At 41.1% G+C, this 14,261-nt stretch overlaps 1 protein-coding gene across 16 annotated transcripts in view; it reads right to left on the reverse strand.

Moving 5' to 3' along the window:
- Positions 1-14,261, reverse strand: part of LOC110531920 (adhesion G protein-coupled receptor B3) — a 364,149-nt gene that overhangs the window by 228,704 nt on the left and 121,184 nt on the right. For 13 of the 16 annotated variants that reach the window (XM_090243433.1, XM_090243451.1, XM_090243411.1 and 10 more), the window contains exons 3-4: positions 6,545-6,655; positions 1,910-2,071 (exon numbers count right to left, since the gene is read on the reverse strand). The exons of the other annotated variants lie outside the window; for them this stretch is intronic. In XM_090243433.1, coding sequence (XP_090099559.1) covers positions 1,910-2,071; positions 6,545-6,655 — 273 coding nt within the window. The remainder of the gene's footprint in view (positions 1-1,909; positions 2,072-6,544; positions 6,656-14,261) is intronic. 16 annotated transcript variants of the gene reach the window in all.

Raw genomic sequence — 14,261 nt, forward strand, 5'->3', positions numbered from 1 at the left:
TCTGCATGTTCTTGTCATGTTTCCTTTTAAACTCTCATCATATTGTTCTGTATTTTCTTCTGTGCAAAAAAGTTGATATTTTGCCTTGTCTTGTGGTTGTTGACTTAAGCAGTTATGAATGCAGCCAGTATGTATAGGTTATGAATGTGTTATAAGGTCCTTGTGTCGTGCCCTTCAAGGAAAATGTTCCCTGCATGTATTTCTGTCCTTAAAAACTATTTGACTCAGACAAACACAGATTTCAATATTTCGGCTGTCGATTTGACAACATTACTGGCCTGAAACAAAGGGCACATTACTTCCAGAGAAAAAGACAGTTTAGCCCATTAGCCTGCTGCCAAAGTCTCACCAAGGGGGAAATAATGGATTCTTTATCATTTCTGGTTCTCTTATTCTTCATTTCAATCCAGGGGGACACCTGGGGTATATTGCTCTGTAGGCTGACTGCTTCAATTATTGTTTCTGAATGGAAGAGGGTGATTCATGCAGTTCAGCAAGCTACCAGAGCTTGTTCGGTCAGTTCAGCTAGCTACCAGAGCTTGTCAGGTCAGTTCAGCTAGCTACCAGAGCCTGTCGGGTCAGTTCAGCTAGCTACCAGAGCATGTCGGGTCAGTTCAGCTAGCTACCGGAGCATGTCGGGTCAGTTCAGCTAGCTACCAGAGCATGTCGGGTCAGTTCAGCTAGCTACCAGAGCATGTCGGGTCAGTTCAGCTAGCTACCAGAGCTTGTTGGGTCAGTTCAGCTAGCTACCAAAGCTTGTCAGGTACGAAATGGTAAATGAAAACGGTTTGGAATAATGTCTTGCCCTCTTGTCTGACCCTTGAGAAAACTGCCAACCCTACACTTAGTCATGACACATCTTAATGTGGACTACGTCTGACTAAATGTCAGAGAGCTGCTCGCATGAATTTCTGATTAGCTGATGGGGGTGAAACCCTGAAATAGGACTTTGTGCCTAAATGTAATTTCAGAGACACTTGCCGCCACATAGAAGAATGGCTCCTAAAATTCCCTGCAAATCAACAGATGGAAAAACACTAACATTAGTATGACAGCTGCTGTTGAACACATGGATATCTACATACAGTAGACACACACATAAGATGGGTGTCGTCTCCACAATTCAGAAGGTCTTCTAGAGCCACATTCAATCACAATTCACCAAGAATAACCAATGACTGTCTTGTGTAGGGGAATGTTGTGTTTATGAGAAAATACCTCCACCTTCTGCCAAAAAACGCAACATCTGTCAACAGTGTAAGACGTCATGACATTCTAAAGACCCCAGAGGAGCAAAATACATCGACTGGACCAACAACCCCAAAATATTAGGTACCAGACTAAGTATGCAAAAATATAGGCAACATTTCATCAACTCAACTACTGTAACAGCCTACATCGAGATAAATATGTAAAGATACTGCAATATATATACAAATATACCACTAACCTTGACCTTCAAGAATACACACTGAACCCTGGAGAAACAAACCAGAATCTACAATTCCCTAATCTCCATAACATGCAAAACTACAGAACTACATCACTATCAATCATTTTAGGAGTTGTGGTGAAATAACTTATCATTATATGGGAAGAGATGGATAACATAGACAACACTTCTGAAAAACACCGTGACATACACAAAGAGAAGAAATCATCACCAGATAATAGATGGCTAACAATAATAATAATAATAATAATAATAATAATAATACATTAAATAAGAATATTAAGCAATAAGAATATAACCAAATAGACTAGTTAAAAGGTCAAACTAAACAGTAACAAAAACATTGGTTCGATGGTCAATTCAAAGCAAGCACAACAATGCACACATAGGAAAAATGAAGGGGGAAGGAGAAAGACGTTATGACAAGTGAAGTAATAATGCTGCAGCTATTACTACCTGGACAGGGGACAGTGTTATTGCAAACCCTTGACTCTCTTAAAGGACCGCTGCAGTGTGTTCCGTATGGTGAACCACAGGTTCTTGTTCGCACCTGCGACCCTTGGCCGCATGAAACTGAGCATGAGCTCCACTGGGACCACTCCTCTGCACCAGATTCACCTGTGTGGAGGGAGAAGGGTGACACCAGTTAAATGCAGCAACACGGTCACATGATCAACCCAGGGGGTGGGGCTACAGTGGGCGGGGCTATACTGGGGTGGAGCTTTCTGCCGGGGCTGGGTTTCAAGGTAGAGCAATGGGGGAGGAGTTATTCTAAACCCGAAGCTACGTTAACGGGGAGGGATATTAACCTAGTTAACTTTAATATTGAACCAAATAGACATGTTTCACCTTTATGTGATCTTTGATAAATGTTTAATAAGAGAGAAGACCACGACTGTTGGTCATTGGCCCCATATCTCTTGATCCAGTTCCTTTGATTTCCCATTCATCATTTTGTAAGTTTTGTTGTATTGTGATTGAAGGGAACAAGAACCTTTATGACTAGTAATTGGTCAAAAAGCTGTTTGTTCAAAAACCTTGTCTGACTCCCATGAACGGAGTCTCAAGTAGAAGAACAAAATCTTATTGTGTCATAGTAAAGTACAAATGGTTTGGAGGAACTGTACAGATGGATCATAGTAAAGTCCCAAATGGTTTGGAGGAACTGTACAGATGGATCATAGTAAAGTCCCAAATTGTTTGGAGGAACTGTACAGATGGATCATAGTAAAGTCCCAAATGGTTTGGAGGAACTGTACAGATGGATCATAGTAAAGTCCCAAGTGGTTTGGAGGAACTGTACAGATGGATCATAGTAAAGTCCCAAGTGGTTTGGAGGAACTGTACAGATCGAGAATAATAAAGTCCCAAATGGTTTGGAGGAACTGTACAGATGGATCATAGTAAAGTCCCAAATGGTTTGGAGGAACTGTACAGATGGATCATAGTAAAGTCCCAAATGGTTTGGAGGAACTGTACAGATGGATCATAGTAAAGTCCCAAATGGTTTGGAGGAACTGTACATATGGATCATAGTAAAGTCCCAAATGGTTTGGAGGAACTGTACAAATGGATCATAGTAAAAGTCCCAAATGGTCTGGAGGAACTGTACAGACGCATCATAGTAAAAGTCCCAAATGGTTTGGAGGAACTGTACAGATGGATCATAGTAAAGTCCCAAATGGTTTGGAGGAACTGTACAGATGGATCATAGTAAAGTCCCAAATGGTTTGGAGGAACTGTACAGATGGATCATAGTAAAGTCCCAAATGGTTTGGAGGAACTGTACAGATGGATCATAGTAAAGTCCCAAATGGTTTGGAGGAACTGTACAGATGGATCATAGTAAAGTCCCAAGTGGTTTGGAGGAACTGTACAGATGGATCATAGTAAAAGTCCCAATGGTTTGGAGGAACTGTACAGATGGATCATAGTAAAGTCCCAAATGGTTTGGAGGAACTGTACAGATGGATCATAGTAAAAGTCCCAATGGTTTGGAGGAACTGTACAGATGGATCATAGTAAAGTCCCAAATGGTTTGGAGGAACTGTACAGATGGATCATAGTAAAGTCCCAAATGGTTTGGAGGAACTGTACAGATGGATCATAGTAAAAGTCCCAATGGTTTGGAGGAACTGTACAGATGGATCATAGTAAAGTCCCAAATGGTTTGGAGGAACTGTACAGATGGATCATAGTAAAGTCCCAAATGGTTTGGAGGAACTGTACAGATGGATCATAGTAAAGTCCCAAGTGGTTTGGAGGAACTGTACAGATGGATCATAGTAAAGTCCCAAATGGTTTGGAGGAACTGTACAGATGGATCATAGTAAAGTCCCAAGTGGTTTGGATGAACTGTACAGATGGATCATAGTAAAGTCCCAAATGGTTTGGAGGAACTGTACAGATGGATCATAGTAAAAGTCCCAAATGGTTTGGAGGAACTGTACAGACGCATCATAGTAAAAGTCCCAAATGGTTTGGAGGAACTGTACAGACGCATCATAGTAAAAGTCCCAAATGGTTTGGAGGAACTGTAAAGATGGATCATAATTGACACTAAGCATTTGTCAGATTTATTCTGAAGGACATTTATTCAAAGATCACAGCAAAGCTCCACATCACAGGCCCCAGTGTTACTTCTGATCACATTAAGGGATTCGGCCATTTACCTGACTAAAAGGTGTTACATCTTACAGCTACATTTCATCTGCATCTTTCATACTGACACATGCATCAATAAAACCAAATGAAATGTTTCAAAAAGCTCTATAAAATGTAAAAGAACATGGTTGCATGCAGGAAGGACATCTACTAGTGAAATAAAAGTTCAACTTGAATGGAGAGTTAATAAATGACAAGTCTAGAGTATGGATCCCACAGCAGTGTTACAGCACTACAGTCTACAGTGCAGTTTCCTTGACAACCAGAGAGGATCTAACTCCAATGCATATTAATTAGTGTTTGATCACAATTTGTGAAAACATGTTTTTTTTTTTAATTGCCCGTTTATATTTTTCTTAAGAGTACTAGGGAAACGAGAGGGAAGAAAAACTCCCCTTTTCATTTTATTCAGAAGATCACAGCTTGTTGCATGGAGCTTGTTGCATGGAAGTAACATTCACAGTGCCAGTTTGCATGGGGTTCATAAAATACTATTTTTCCAAACAGCAGAATGTGACAAAAGGTCTGCTGGTGTGTCACACTCCTATTATGACGTGTTTTAACTGTTGCTACTGAATATTTAAATGTACACTAGTCAACTGTCTCTAGAACCAAACAGTTAGATAAAAAGGTTGTTTCTAGAACCTAAAAGGATTCTTCAGCTGTCCCCATATGAGAACCCTTTGAAGAACATTTTTGGTTCCATTTTCGACAGAGGGTTTTACATGGAACTCAAAAGGGCTCTACCTGGAACCAAAAAGGGTTCTACCTGGAATCAAGAAGGGGTATCCTATGGGGACAGCCAAAGAACCCTTTTGGAACCCTTCTTTCTAGGAGTGTATACCAAGTATACCAGTTTAATTCTCAGAGGTACAACTTCATACACTGATTGTATATAAACACATGTGGAGTGAATTTGCTTATGTGTGTGCCGTTAGGTGGTAATTCCCAATAACAAAAGCATTGCCTTATTGACAGTGAAGGTCAACAATGCATCAGTATGTCCTGGGTGAGGCCTTTCAATGTAAAAATATGATAATGTCACAAATCCAAAAGCCATGAAATGCTGAATAAATGGAATAAATGCTAACCTTGGTTATGCTAACACCCTTGGCATTGAGCTAAGTAGGTCGGGTGAATAGAACAATCCAAGATAGCGTAGTTGTGTGTTAGAAAGCAAGAAGACAACGTTCAAATATTTTGATTACAGTTTAAGATGTACGTGTGATGTTCAATTTCAACGAGGCTTTATTTGCATAAGAGATTTGGAAATTTCAGCTCTGAATACATTTATATGTAATTGAAATCTTATGAAGATTTCCTCCGTATTGCGTCACTAAGCTGCAGTATAATAGGACTGATATAGATTGATTCAACCCAATAGGAATATACTGTAAACCCTATTATATATAATTGGTCTGATCAGAATTATAATAGACTTTGAAAGGTGGATCAATTGGTAAGATGAAGAAGTACAGGGAGAGTCAATTAGGCAATCTAAGAATGGAAGTGATGGGGTCCATAAGAGATAAATAACACACTCCCACAGCGTGTTGGAATGGAGACATGCTGTTAGGATTTAGTAAACAACAAAGTGGATTTGCAAATTAAAATGAAAGTAAGGCAGGTGTGTTGATCAATGTCACAGATTTAAAAGGAACAACAAATGAGGTGAAATTGGGTTAAAAAAATAAATAAATTAAAAGCCAAACAAACAATTAACGGAACCCAGAAACATGTATTTTTTTTTAAACGAAATTAGAAAGAAAAGGGGGAAAAAAAAGAATAGTCTTTATGGCAGTCCATTTTGATTGAGCCTAGAAACCCTCTATGTGGATCTGGAGCAGCAATAAAGATGCTTTTCAATTCATTTCTATCCTCCTGCAACTTTAGAATGGATACAATCATCACTATATTTTAGTATATTCAACTGGTTTAAGTTAAGATTTTTGTTTATTTATCTTACATTAAACATTATTTATCAAACCCATTTTTTATTCAGTGTGCGTTTCACTCTTGCCGAAGGCAGTAGGAGTTGTCGATGAAGGACATTTTTCAAATGTTATTAGGCACATTTTTAAGGATATTATTAACTGTGACAGGGCACAATTTTACCTCGCCTTTAATATTTGAGAAACGAGCAATGCACTTGCCAACTCGCTGTGTAACAACAAATGAACAGAGACCCAGGGAGCCCAATTCTAGTTGTTATTCTAAGTAAATACTCAAAGGGAAAAGGAACATTTGTCTAGTGGGTTTTAATGTGAATAGCAACAGAAGAAGGAGGAGGTAGTAGGAGGTTATTAAAATACAGAAACATTGTCACCTAAAAGGTGCAGCACAAGAAAGAGCATGCAAGTGACCTAGATGACATTAAGTTTATAGTTAACAAAATAAAAGGTGAAAGAAACATAACTATTGTATTACCAGTTTGTGCCATAAATTTAGCAGATTCAGCTTGCTCCTGCAGGGCCTTTGTGTCAAAGACTGATCTGGGTCGCTGACTTTTTACAGTATGTTCGCCGATCATTCCATATTCTAGAGACAAAATAGAGGTTCAATGAAAGCTAGGCTTTAACAGTAGGAATCTTCCAGAGACACAAAATAAAAGGTATTACAAACTGTTTTTCAACGATAGATGCGTAGTAAAAAAACTGCAGTACTGTACATGGCTAGAAACAAAGATCATACAAGAGTAAATATATATATTTAACTTGTCATTTTAACTTTAAAGCATAGGAAGAAACAATGCATCGTATTTATAACGAACGTGGGTGAGTTGGGAGGAGTATTAATTGACTTTAAAAGCACAGCTTAAGACACATAGCAAACATGCAAATTTAATAAGACACTATTACTTCCCATAGTCCCTCAAGCCCCACCCCCTCCCTCCCAATCCCTACCACCCCCAAACCACCCCCTCCCTCCCAACCCCTACCACCCCCAAACCACCCCCCAAGAAAAACAAAAAAGAAAATGAAAGTAAGAATGTGTAAGCTATCTGGAAGCCACAGAGGAGGGGGTCAGGGTCATGAACATAACATGATACTATTGATCCACAGTTTCTTTAACAGATTCCAGACATTTTGTTTTTGTAATTAGTTGAGCTCAGTAGAATATTTGTCCATCCCAAATGGCACCCTATTCCCTACATAGTTCCCTATGGGCCCTGGTCAATAGTGGTGCACTATGTAGGTGATAGGGTGCCATTTTGGACACAGACTATGAGTCTGGGAAATTTATCAATTTATAATAATTTAACATCATAAGTTCTATTAACTGAGAAATGTATTCTGAGCTGTCTGATTATAATTGTTACTCCATTTGTTGTTGTCCATTAATACATGGGTGATGCGATATGTTTGGCCGCATAGGTTTTTAGTCCCGGTGAAGGGGTGTAACAAATTTCGCAACAAATGTCCTTTTTTATTCAAAAACTTGACTAGCATGCCGACGCAAAGCTAGAGTATGTGTTTTCTTCAATCCGTTTGGAGTAGTATGCACTGCAGGTGATATGCATTACACGACAGACACCTCACATGGCAGGTGTGTGTTAGTACTGTGGAGTAAACTATACATACATCATCGTCTGTGAGGATGTTTGGGGTTATATTGTCTGGAGTAGTGAGGGTGTTTGGGGTCATATTGTCTGGAGCAGTGAGGATGTTTGGGGTCATATTTTCTGGAGTAGTGACGTTGTTTGGGGTTATATTGTCTGGAGTAGAGAGGATGTTTGGGGTTATATTGTCTGGAGTAGAGAGGATGTTTGGGGTTATATTGTCTGGAGTAGAGAGGATGTTTGGGGTCATATTGTCTGGAGTAGTGAGGATGTTTGGGGTCATATTGTCTGGAGTAGAGAGGATGTTTGGGGTTATATTGTCTGGAGTAGAGAGGATGTTTGGGGTTATATTGTCTGGAGTAGTAAGGATGTTTGGGGTCATATTGTCTGGAGTAGTAAGGATGTTTGGGGTCATATTGTCTGGAGTAGAGAGGATGTTTGGGGTTATATTGTCTGGAGTAGAGAGGATGTTTGGGGTTATATTGTCTGGAGTAGAGAGGATGTTTGGGGTTATATTGTCTGGAGTAGTGATGGTGTTTGGGGTTATATTGTCTGGAGTAGAGAGGATGTTTGGGGTTATATTGTCTGGAGTAGTAAGGATGTTTGGGGTCATATTGTCTGGAGTAGTGAGGATGTTTGGGGTCATATTGTCTGGAGTAGTGAGGGTGTTTGGGGTCATATTGTCTGGAGTAGTAAGGATGTTTGGGGTCATATTGTCTGGAGTAGTGAGGATGTTTGGGGTTATATTGTCTGGAGTAGTGAGGGTGTTTGGGGTCATATTGTCTGGAGCAGTGAGGATGTTTGGGGTCATATTGTCTGGAGTTGTGAGGATGTTTGGGGTTATATTGTCTGGAGTAGTGAGGGTGTTTGGGGTCATATTGTCTGGAGCAGTGAGGATGTTTGGGGTCATATTGTCTGGAGTAGTAAGGATGTTTGGGGTCATATTGTCTGGAGTAGTGAGGATGTTTGGGGTTATATTGTCTGGAGTAGTGAGGGTGTTTGGGGTCATATTGTCTGGAGCAGTGAGGATGTTTGGGGTCATATTGTCTGGAGTAGTGAGGATGTTTGGGGTTATATTGTCTGGAGTAGTAAGGATGTTTGGGGTCATATTGTCTGGAGTAGTGAGGATGTTTGGGGTCATATTGTCTGGAGTAGTGAGGATGTTTGGGGTCATATTGTCTGGAGTAGTAAGGATGTTTGCGGTCATATTGTCTGGAGTAGTGACAATGTTTGGGGTTATATTGTCTGGAGTAGTGAGGATGTTTGGGGGCATATTGTCTGGAGTAGTGACAATGTTTGGGGTCATATTGTCTGGAGTAGTGAGGATGTTTGGGATCATATTGTCTGGAGTAGTGAGGATGTTTGGGGGCATATTGTCTGGAGTAGTGAGGATGTTTGGGATCATATTGTCTGGAGTAGTGAGGATGTTTGGGGGCATATTGTCTGGCGTCTCAGATCTGATGCAGTATTTCTCCCAGTAGGTAATGTACTGTATGTATGTGTGATGGGTATGGGTGGGCAGTGTCAAAGAGGAGAGAGGCACACTGACTAGAACTAAGTACCAGTACAACACAGCCATGCTTTTGATACTAATCGGGAATCACAACAGAACCAGCAATAATCCAACACCAAGAACCACTGAGTATTGGAAAACCCATACAAAGAACCCCTTTCAGACTACTAAGCCGAGCCAAGCTGAGCTGTACTGTGCTGGCCTGGTACTCATCCTGGTTACTCATCCTGCCATCACCATAGCTGATGAAACCGTGCTGGAAAAGGACAATGTGAGGGGGAAATACCAGAACCAGCACAGTAAGGTTCAGGTAGGCACGGTGTGGTGAAAGAGCATAGATTTCCAAATCTGGTTCATATTACTGTTCTGATGAGGTGGCCATTAGTATACGTTGTAATGAAACCAGTCATTGGCAGAAGGTAACCTGGAGAGTTAATAACCGGGACGTGATTGTCATCACGATGATTCATGATCACCGCTATACACCAGGACATGTCACATACATAATGTAGATGTTCCTGATCTCTCAATGCTGTCTTAAATGGTCTCTGACACATTTCTAAAGACCCAGGAAGGAACATTGATGGGGAATGTTGCCCTTGACTTGAATCAAGTGGGTGAAACAGCTTTATGTGGGTGTATGTTTTCCCTGGCAGCTTGACTGCATCCTCCTGTTCCAACCTGTTTGATTCCATTTCAATAAACACATTATGAAGTAGGACTCATCGTGGGTTGCTAAGGTTATTCTGGACAACATCCATCATCTTTAAAGACAGCTAGAATATTAAGGCACCTTGAGGTAATGTTCTAGCCTTCACCAGAACACATTCTACCTCAACAGGTTATACTATGGGACGTTGTTAATACAATTAAATCAAAGTTATTTCAGTAGCACTTCAGCATAACCTCATTTTTAGAACGGTGACTCGATTGTATCATTCAATTCAATTCACTTGTAATTAACCCCAAAATCACCTAACACTTGGGGCAAAATCCTCACAATAAACTCTTGACTTCGTAAAGAACTACTTTTAGCGTTCTTGTATTTCGAGTTCTTGATCTCTCTGTCTTTAGTAATTGTGTATCATGTCAATCAGGAACAAACATGATGATGTATTTTTACTGTCTCACATTTCTTTCTTGTGATGGCTTTTGTGATGGGACATTCTGTTAATATTATGACGAGTAGAAGAAACAAGACTGTGTGTGTGTGCGTGTGTGTGTGTGTGTGTGTGTGTGTGTGTGTGTGTGTGTGTGTGTGTGTGTGTGTGTGTGTGTGAGCTCCAATGCCTCGTCAAAACCACATCACATCAATGGTTGTCAAAGAGTCTTGGTACGATGGACTGAACCACATCTCAGGAGAAGGAGATGGTCCCCACACACAATGTACTGAGTTACCTCTGGTGATGAATGGTGATAGTCACTATCTAGATTAAAGTCTGACCAGACCAGGCCAGACACCTAGCTGTCGGGACATTGTCCCAGATACTTGATGGGAATGGATCGACCTCTCTCTCTCTCTCTCTCTCTCTCTCTCTCTCTCTCTCTCTCTCTCTCTCTCTCTCTCTCTCTCTCTCTCCCTGTCTCTCTCTCTCACCCCCTCCCCTCTCTCTCTCTCTCTCTCTCTCTCTCTCTCTCTCTCTCTCTCTCTCTCTCTCTCTCTCTCCCTGTCTCTCTCTCTCACCCCCTCCCCTCTCTCTCTCTCTCTCTCTCTCTCTCTCTCTCTCTCTCTCTCTCTCTCTCTCTCTCTCTCTCTCCCTGTCTCTCTCTCTCACCCCCTCCCCTCTCTCTCTCTCTCTCTCTCTCTCTGCGCCTTACTCAGACAATAACCCTATCCCGAAAAAGCAATGGACTGAGCCATCTTTTGCACCCACAGCTTACAGATGATGATGTGTTGCTTGTAGATTTATACGGTATTATATATTGTGAAAGGCTAGCAGTGCATCATTACAGTCCAGGTAGGTAGGGGAGCAGAGCAGAGCGGAGCCCAAAGCAAAAACAGGGTACCATGGAAATGTGGTGCAACATAAGCACAATGAGGTAAAATGGATGAGCAGGCGCTGCACAGCAGTCAAGGTCCAAGCTATTCAAAAGGCTATTCAAAAAAACATTACATCGATGCCTGTGCTTAAAGGGCTGGATCAGACAAATGACAATTTAACCTTGTTTATGGATAACTACCAAATAATCTGTGGATCTGCAGTATGGGGTCAGTGACCCAAAATATGGCTTACTAGTGTATTTAACATTATCATTGTTGCATGGAAACGGATGGGAGTGGATGGATCTTTCTGTTAGCATTCTTCAGGTAGCTCACCTACATCGACTCACTTCAAACCACGTTCTACAGGAACATGCTGCCTTTTAAGGTTGTATGTATTTACACCATTTTCAACACTGTCGCTATTAGCTAGGGGTCAAAGTACTTTGAAAAGAAGCAGGTTTGTTATTTATAGCCTGGCATATACTGTACAATGGTAGAGAAATCATTATACGCCTACATAGATTTCTATTCCCAAAGTCAATAATGACTGAATAGCATGATGACATCTTAACATCCACTACAGAATACAATACATTCATGAGCCAAGTGCCAGCAAAAGACAAGTACTGTCATGAAGAAAAGACAAACCCTCACACAGAGATGGTGATGGCTGGGAATGCTATTTGCTCAAATAATCCACTTAAATCTGTCTTCAATATTGCACAGCAGACCTGGGTTCAAGTACTATTTGAAAACATTTCAGACACTTCATCTCTGCTTGACTGAGTTGGCCTGGCTTAATGGACCAACGGAATAGTCCCAAAACTGCAAATCTCACCCACCTAGCCCCTAAAGGCAAAGGCAAATTTTGAAAGTATTTTCGAGGATTTCAAATAGTTTTTAAACCCAGGTCTGCTGTACAATAAGTAATCCGTTACCTGATTTCACATGCAAATCCCTAGTAGCAACTGAAGGTTAACCTCAATGACACGAACAGACTGGCAAAGCATCGTGTGTTTCCCAAATGGCAACCCATTCCCTATATAGTGCATTTATTTTGACCAGAGCCCTTTGGTACACTAAATGGAGAAAAGGGTCCCATTTGGGACACAGCCATGGTTTACAGTCCTGAAGATGGTACAGCACAACATTACAGTTGTTACTGTCTGCGTCCATTAATAGAAGGGGTGAGAGGAGAGACGGAAGAAGTGCTGACCAGGGGATATGTTTATGGTGGGTCTCAGTCAGGACAGTATCTTATAATGTAGGTGTGACTGTGCTATGAAGATACATCTGTACTGTATACAGGGAGATGATTGGGTGGCATTCAAGGACAACCCCTCACCTTTAATATTGCAGATAGGTTGTGGCTTACATCAATTGTCTGCATCATTTCCAATCCCCATATATATATTTTTTTTTTTGGGGGGGGGGGGGGGGGGCGGGGTATATCATATATATATATATATAGATTTTTTTTTTTTTAAATATATTTTGCTTCATTATTTTCCCCTAACCCTACCACCCCTCCCCTAATTGGAGTAAACTAATAGACAACAACACTTAGGCTTCTACTTCCAGCTTATACATACTATATCCATTTTACAGACACAGTATATTTTACACTAGTTATCTTTTGTTTGTTTTTAGTCCCATCCTTCAACTCTGAACACCATCCAGGCCCATCCTTCAGCTCCCCTCAACCCCTCCCATCTATCTCTGAACCCCATCCAGTCCCATCCTTCAGCTCCCCTCAACCCTTCCCATCTATCTCTGAACACCATTCAGTCCAATCCTTCAGCTCCCCTCAACCCCTCCCATCTATATCTGAACACCATCCAGTCCCATCCTTCAGCTCCCCTCAACCCCTCCGATCTATCTCTGAACACCATCCAGTTCCACCCTTCAGCTCCCCTCAACCCCTCCCATCTATCTCTGAACACCATCCAGTCCCATCCTTCAGCTCCCCTCAACCCTTCCCATCTATCTCTGAACACCATTCAGTCCAATCCTTCAGCTCCCCTCAACCCCTCCCATCTATATCTGAACACCATCCAGTCCCATCCTTCAGCTCCCCTCAACCCCTCCGATCTATCTCTGAACACCATCCAGTTCCACCCTTCAGCTCCCCTCAACCCCTCCCATCTATCTCTGAACACCATCCAGTCCCATCCTTCAGCTCCCCTCAACCCCTCCCATCTATCTCTGAACCCCATCCAGTCCCATCCTTCAGCTCCCCTCAACCCTTCCCATCTATCTCTGAACACCATCCAGTCCCATCCTTCAGCTCCCTTCAACCCCTCCCATCTATCTCTGAACACCATCCAGTCCCATCCTTCAGCTCCCCTCAACCCCTCCCATCTATCTCTGATCACCATCCAGTTTTGATTTCTATTTGCCATATATTGTTAAACTGTGCTGTTTCACAAAAGTTCTGAACCTATGATCTATTGATTCTGTCTCTTCGCAGCAAAATCTGCAGAGCTGGGATGGGTGTATCCCTCATACTCTGTATACAGTGTAACATTCTATTGGTTGCAAGAATTGTGTATAATTTTAATTGAAAAACTGAATCCAGTGACATTTTGTGTATCAGTTCACATGACATGGTACATCGAAAATCTCTTCCCAACTATTTAGCAATCTGTACGGCACAGCTGTCCATTTTTTGGTACATAAATGAAACTGATATACTTTTTTATTTATCACAATTTCTTTTAACCAATTTTCGTCTTTAATGCAGGGCCGACAGACAAGTCCTTTACTTTTCCCCCTTCCACTAGTTGGTTGTAATTTTGGATAGAGCAGACATTTCCATATATTTGTGTTAGCTGCATGTGTGACATTACACCACCAGTCTTCTTTATGAAATAATTTACAAAGATTATATATTTTTTTAAATGTTCTCCAAAAATATATATTTTTATGAATTAGTATATTTGAGTTTAGCCATAATATTTGTTCTGTCTTTTCTGGTGGATTAACTTCTTTGTGGTGGGCGGTATTTTGACGTCCAGATGAATAGTGTGCCCAAAGTAAACTGCCTGCTACTCAGGCCAAGAAGCTAGGAAATGCATACAATTTGTAG

This window comes from Oncorhynchus mykiss, chromosome 1 (assembly GCF_057628025.1).
Source record: "Oncorhynchus mykiss isolate SJ-2025 chromosome 1, ASM5762802v1, whole genome shotgun sequence".
Taxonomy (NCBI): domain Eukaryota; kingdom Metazoa; phylum Chordata; class Actinopteri; order Salmoniformes; family Salmonidae; genus Oncorhynchus; species Oncorhynchus mykiss.